Raw genomic sequence first — 6,631 nt, forward strand, 5'->3', positions numbered from 1 at the left:
ACAAATCCTTGGCGAGATTGTATGCAGTGGATAGACCGATAGATCCTCCACCAACAATGACAACAGTATCGTTGTGCTGGAGTCTAGACATCGCGAGGCGCTTATAGCAGTGGTATCGTTCTGTTGGGCCTCCTCTTTCTGACTCGCGTTACCAGACGACTTTGTCAGAAGTTAGTTTTCCAAATTCTCAGTACGACTCGGGGGGGTTGCTCACTCAAATATAGAGGGAGATGCACGCAAAAATGGGTGTGCAGCGTCTCCTGCAGGCTTTCCCGCAGGCTGTCTGGTCTTCCGTTTATCGGACCCCTAAACATTTCCTTTTGCTTCCGTTGTCTCACCGCCGTTCGCCCTGTTTGACTTTAAGAATGGGCACAATAATCGCTAAGGATTTCAGTTGTTGGTTCAAGATATTATCTATGATTCGAGTTCTCAGCCTTGGTCTCACAAAATGTCATATAGGTATGCACTTCATTCAGGCACTAAACTCCTCGAAAGTCGCTTTCTCTGACTAGAAGGCCCCACTGTCTTCTCATCCTTCAACATTTCCAAGGCTTTGATGTTTTATGCGTCATTCGTCACAAGTCCATGCAGGTACGATATGCCATTTCATCATGATGATTGCGAGCATGCTGTTTGCACACTGTCAGCAATTTCTCATTTTCAATTGGCTGGTCAAAGAGCTTTCAGGTGCCATGGAGCAGGTCATTCGTCGCGTATCCAGTTTTTCGAGTTGTCCGCATCCTGCAGGATCAATGCGTGAGACCCTAGCCTAAGGTCTCTAAGGCCCGTATCGAAGTTCGGTTTAAACCAAAGAATAAGGAGCAAGGGTCCCAAGGGTCCCAAGTCTCGGACTATTATCTCATCCTCGGGTTCTCTAGATATATATTGCACGAAGGAACCTACTTATGATACTCCAGCCGCACAAAAGTTCGGTTTGTTTATGGATGAGTGAGGGCAATGAGACTTTAAGCTTATTCAACAACTTAAGACAACAATCATGATAGCAATTCTTCTGAAAGTGATTCTTATCTTGTTGGGAGCGAGAACTTTGTACTTCATTTACGAAGGTTTCTACTGGAGAAGGAGGTTTAGACAATGGAAGGCTCAGGGCGTGGTGAGTTTGCAGTACCCAGCAACCAACACGCTGAGATCTCAAGACCCCATCTAATATGGCTTTCTTGCCTCTTGTAACTCCAAATGGGCTTCACTGACTTCGTACTTCAGCCAATCTTGGAGCATTCGCTACTCTATGGTCATCTCTCGATTTTCAAAAAGCTTTGGGAGGGCAACCCCAAAGATTCGAGCAGTTTCCGAATGGTGCCTTTGCGCATTTTCAACAATTGGCAGAAATACTTTCCGGACGAAATTGTTTGCCCGCCATTCATGGTGCTGGATACCTGGCCACTCTCGCCCCCCTGTGTTTTCGTTTGGGACCCAGAGCAGATACACAAGTTCACCGTGGAGAAACAGGCGACCCGAGGCTCTAAATACTTCATGTCACCAGTTACACGCGGATTCGATCTTCTATCTGTGGACGTGCCAACCCACCGGGAGTGGCGTGCGAAATTCTCATCTGGCTTCAGTCAACGCAAACTTGTCGCCGAGATACCTGCCATTCTTGAGGAGGTTGAGATATTCTCTAGCAAGATCAAACATTCAGCTGGTGCTGATGGTGCGTTCGGTGATGTCTTTCAACTGGAGGAGCCCTCAACTAGTCTCACTCTTGATATCATTGGCAGAATTGCTTTGTGAGTGGCATGCCGCATGTGATGACTCTGTGTAGTTCATTCTGACTTAGGCATTTCAAGAGACGTCCGACTTGGTGAACAACTACGTGAAGGAAGCATTTTTAGGGATGCCATGCTGAAACAAATCAAAGAGATGAGTGCGCCTTCCTTACGAGCATACGCTCGACATCTGAATCCAATCTGGCAATACAAGACGTGGCAGAACCAGAGAGCAATGGACAGTGTCATTCTCCCCAAAATAGAGACACGGACGTCCAAGGGGACCGGTGGAAAGACTTTGGTAGACCTGGTGCTCGACAATTCTTTAGGGGACAGGAAGGTTAACCCGCCGGCACGAAACTCTGATCTTGTGAAAGGGCTTATCTCGAACATCAAAGCATTCGCATTCGCCGGTCATGATACCACGGCTACCACTATTTGCTGGTGTTTCTATAATCTAAGTAGATATCCATCAGCTATGGCTAAGCTTCGCGCCGAACATGAAGAGGTCTTTGGTTCGGATCCACGCCAAATGTCCAAGATTCTCCTGGAGTCGCCTCAAAAGATCAACGACTTACCATACACATTGGCTGTTATCAAAGAAACGCTGAGAACGTATGCTATTGTACACTCGTTCCGCGAGGGCGATCCATCTATAGAGCTTGTTGCTTCTCGAGGTCGTCTCAACACTGAGGGTCTCCTGATCATTGTTGCTGGCGCGGCGCTACATCTGAATCCACACATCTGGTACAAAGCGAGAGACTTTATTCCGGAACGTTGGCTTGTCTCCAAGGGTGATCCTCTCTACCCGCCTCCTCACGCGTGGCGCCCGTTTGAACATGGGCCCTTGAACTGTATTGGACAGGAGCTGGCACTTATTGAACTCAAGTTAGTGCTAGTCAGCCTTGTGCGCGAGGTCGAGATACTGCCGGCCTGGGAAAAGTGGGATCAACTACGGTAGGGGTCCCTATACCAGTGATGTGAACTCAAGGATCAGACTAATCGTAGCAGTGGATACACCGAAAAGGATAAGATGACTGTGGACGGCCAGAGAGCCTATCCAACCAACCGTGGAGGGGGTCTTTTGAAACCGAAGGAGGGAATGCCTGTTCATGTGAGATCACTTTGAGATGCCAATCTGAACCATCTGCACTCTTCCTCGCTGTATCGAAGCTTTATGTTAATAATATTGAGCAAGGCCCAAGCCGACGGGCAATTCCGGGTATGCAGAAATATATTTTTGCTAGGCGTCTTGTACTTGACCTGCAGCAAGTTGTTAGGGCAGTTCTGAATATTAGTTCCAACATTGGCGAGGCATGTCAAATTGAATAGAAATATAATTCCCGATTCGCACCCTCTCCGTCATTTGGCAGCACCGTAGACTGTGGTTTGACCATTACGATTGGGTCTTGTATCAATTCTCTTCTACCTATAAACGCCTATGAAACGCATGACTTCCCAGTCCTGGCTTGGTGGCAATGGGTGCTGTCCAGGCTTCAAGAGCTGCGCACGGGGCATTAGGACTGGATCATGTCTGGCCGTCCCTGGGTGAACATTCAATCCATCTAAAGATCCATCCGCGAAACCGTTTTTAGAAGCCTCGACAGCGGAATAGACATCGAATGGCTCTTGGTTCTCCGGAGTATATGTGCGACGTCTCTCGATCGTTTCGAGAATCATATCCGTACTAGGCTCCAAGTCCGGAACATTTCTCCTCTTAACGGCTCGGCTGAACCACCGTTTGTGCCATGGCCCCTGAGATGGCCTGCCATCGTCATCAGTAGCGGCCTCAACGTCCGCACTTCGTCTCTGCTCCATGACATGATCTCCCTTGCCCCGGAAAGCCCGCCGTATAATGCGAGTAAGGTAGTGTACGGATGGTGCCACTTTGTGGACGGCCATCATCATCCAGCGGTCGGGTATGCAACGGATAGCAGCACCAACTGGTATGACTAGAAGACCGAATAAAACAGACCACCCCCATTGTGCGCCGGTAAGAGGTTGAGTCCCGAATACATTATCTCCTTTGAATATTATCAAAATCTGTCCCAGAAAAGTGAGCGCCTGGATACCAAGGAACCAAGGATTCTCAAAAATTCCGTCGAGGATGTTAAGGCCATTATCTACACGAAGGCAACTGGATATCGACGTTAGGGCACAATGTTCAACGCAAAATGGTCCGACGGAAGGGACTTACTTGATCTGATTAAAAAGTTGTATGAACATATAGGTGTTGAAAACGACGGTTTGTGCCTGGTCGTCCGATGCCTCGCTCCAGAGTTTTCCCCCGGCATACTGCATGGTGAAAATTACGGCAAGCTGATAAATAGATTGTCCTAGAATCATCTTCCACATCGTAAGACTGATCAGAGACGCACTTCGTGGTTCTGGCTTTCTTCGCATTAGATATGGACGTGGATAATCGGTTGATAGCGCTAGGCCCGCAAGAATATCAAGAATAAGGTTCAACCATAGAAGCTGAACAACATTGAACACTGATGAGTCCACGTCACCAACCAGTGTAGAGATGACTGTAATGATGACGGCCGTTATGTTGAGTGTGAATTGAAACTGTTCAAACGAGATGAGGATTAGCCTGGTTTTTTTCCTTGCATGGTTCATGGGACCAATTACCTGGCAATATTTCTTTGTGGCATCACTTATTCCTCTTCCCCAAGCAACGGCCTTCACAATCGATGCGAAATTGTCATCAAGTAACACAATGGAGCTCGCGTCTTTCGCAACCTGCGTGCCAGACTTGCCCATAGAAAACCCAACGTCGGCAGCTTTCAGAGCAAAAGCGTCATTGGTACCATCTCCTGTTACAGCGACTGTCTCTCCAAGTCTCTTCAAAGCCATGACGAGTTGAGCCTTGTCATCTGCAGTTGACCTTGCCAGAACTTGTAACCTTGGAATGACAGCATCCATCTGCTTCGGAGTAAGACGTCTGAAGGTGGGGCCATCCATAGCGATACCACCAGCAGTAAAGATGCCTGATTCCAACGCAATGGCTTCGGCTGTAGCGAGGTTGTCACCAGTTACCATCCGCACAAATACGCCCGCGTCTTGACACTTGCGGATTGACTCGACGACTTCAGGTCGTAATGGGTCGCGCAAAGCAAACAGAGCAACAAAGGTCATCTGCTCGCGGAATGCTTCGTCGAAATATCCATGGAGATCGATAGGATCTCCCTCAGAATTTGTCGACTCAACAGGAGGCCAAGACTCCAAATCGCGGTAGGCCATAGCGATGGTACGATAACGTTTGCACGCATAGTCATACACTGCATCTTCCAGCTCAGCCCTCTTCTCCTCCCTCAAAACTGTCGATATGAGCTCCTCCCTAGGATTCCAATTTCTCATCGTGCTCTCCAGCGTTGTGCTGCAGTTCGAGATGATAATTTCAGGTGCGCCCTTCACGAGTAGGCGAAATTTATCACCCCATCTAATGACTACACCCATGTACTTGCGGTCCGTATCAAATGGAAATAGTTCCACAATCTCAGCGTTGGCTCTCTGTTGAGCGAGGGATGCCATGCCGAGATGGTCCCGGGCGAACCTCAGCAACGCAATCTCGGTACTGGATCCGCCAAAATTCCCCGACCCAGAGCCGCCTTGCTCAAACGCAGTCGAGTTCAACGCTATGCTTGACTTCAAGATACCCCTAACATCTATAGCGAGCTGGGCAGCGAGTTCACTGGCAGAGAGCAGGTTGCTTCTAGCAGGGTTTGCGACATCAGGTGGCGTCTGACTATTAGGCCCAAATTTCTCATCGCAGCCGATCACTCCAGACATGACGTTCATATCGTTAGTCGTTAACGTCCCTGTCTTATCAGTACATATGCAAGTCGCATTTCCCATGACCTCGCAGGAGCGTAACAACCGAACAAGATTATTGTCCCTAAGCATTCGCGTTGTTGCAAAGGCAAGAGCGACGGAAACAGCCAATGACAGACCCTCAGGAACTCCAATGACGATCACTGTCGCAGCGATCATAAAGACGTCGAGGAATGACTCGCCCTTATCGCGCGCCGTCTTTGGGCCGTTGGGACTTTTGAGCTGAACCAACCATCTAATAAAGAGTATAAGGAAGTAAACAGCTCCAATGATAGAGCTGACGATGATAATTCGCTTTGCAAGGCGGCCTAACCTCTGCTGGAGCGGGGTCTGCTGGGTCCGATTGTGAAGAGCCATCGCAATACGTCCGCTTGTCAAGTTCATGCCGACAGCGGTGACAACGTAGGTTCCAATGCCCTGTGATACGATAGCGCCACTGAAAACGAAAGGGCTTGCCGTAGAGTCGCCGCCATATTGGTCAGCAGGAATTTTGCGTACAAGCTCCGATTCACCAGACAGATGCGACTCGTCGCAGAGTATCTGCGATGCTTCCACCAGGATGCCATCTGCAGGTAAGATATCTCCGGTATCAATGAGGAGAACGTCACCAACGACAATGTCGTAAATCGATATATGGCAGCTCTTTCCGGAACGGATAGCTGTAACCCATCTCTCCTCCGTCCGTTGCTGAAGCCTCTCAAATTTGTAGTTCTTTTGGTAGTCATTAGCTGCCGTTGCTGTGACAGTAATGACAATGGCACCGATGATGGCAGCACTCTGAGCCCAGCCAGTATTAGATCCCATGCTGTTTCCCAGAACGACTTCTTGAGAAATGCCGAGCACGAGCGATATTGTTGCAGAAACCGCCAATAGAAACATGAGCTTATCGTTCAAAGCAACCCACATCAGGCCCCATATTGACGTCCGTTTGGGTTTGGGTAGACGATTGTCACCAAATATTCGTCGCCTTTCGGCCAGGTTGCTCGATACGCTATCTCGGTGGCCATTGCGAAGAATCTCGGCGGCGGTTGACGGCCGACTCGGGTGCGACGAACGATGTGATGAGC

The 6,631-nt window shown here is 48.9% G+C and overlaps 1 protein-coding gene across 1 annotated transcript; it reads right to left on the reverse strand.

Annotated features, from left to right (window-relative positions):
• Nucleotides 1–3,920: 3,920 nt before the first annotated feature.
• UCRPA7_2036 (putative p-type calcium atpase protein) lies at nucleotides 3,921–6,443 on the reverse strand (the record flags this gene model as incomplete). The annotated part of the gene is made up of 1 exon (XM_007914612.1): nucleotides 3,921–6,443. One exon carries the CDS (start codon nucleotides 6,441–6,443, stop codon nucleotides 3,921–3,923), a length of 2,523 nt encoding a protein of 840 aa, XP_007912803.1.
• Nucleotides 6,444–6,631: the final 188 nt, after the last annotated feature.

The sequence above is a fragment of the Phaeoacremonium minimum genome (assembly GCF_000392275.1).
Source record: "Phaeoacremonium minimum UCRPA7 unplaced genomic scaffold PA7_03_scaffold_146, whole genome shotgun sequence".
NCBI lineage: Eukaryota > Fungi > Ascomycota > Sordariomycetes > Togniniales > Togniniaceae > Phaeoacremonium > Phaeoacremonium minimum.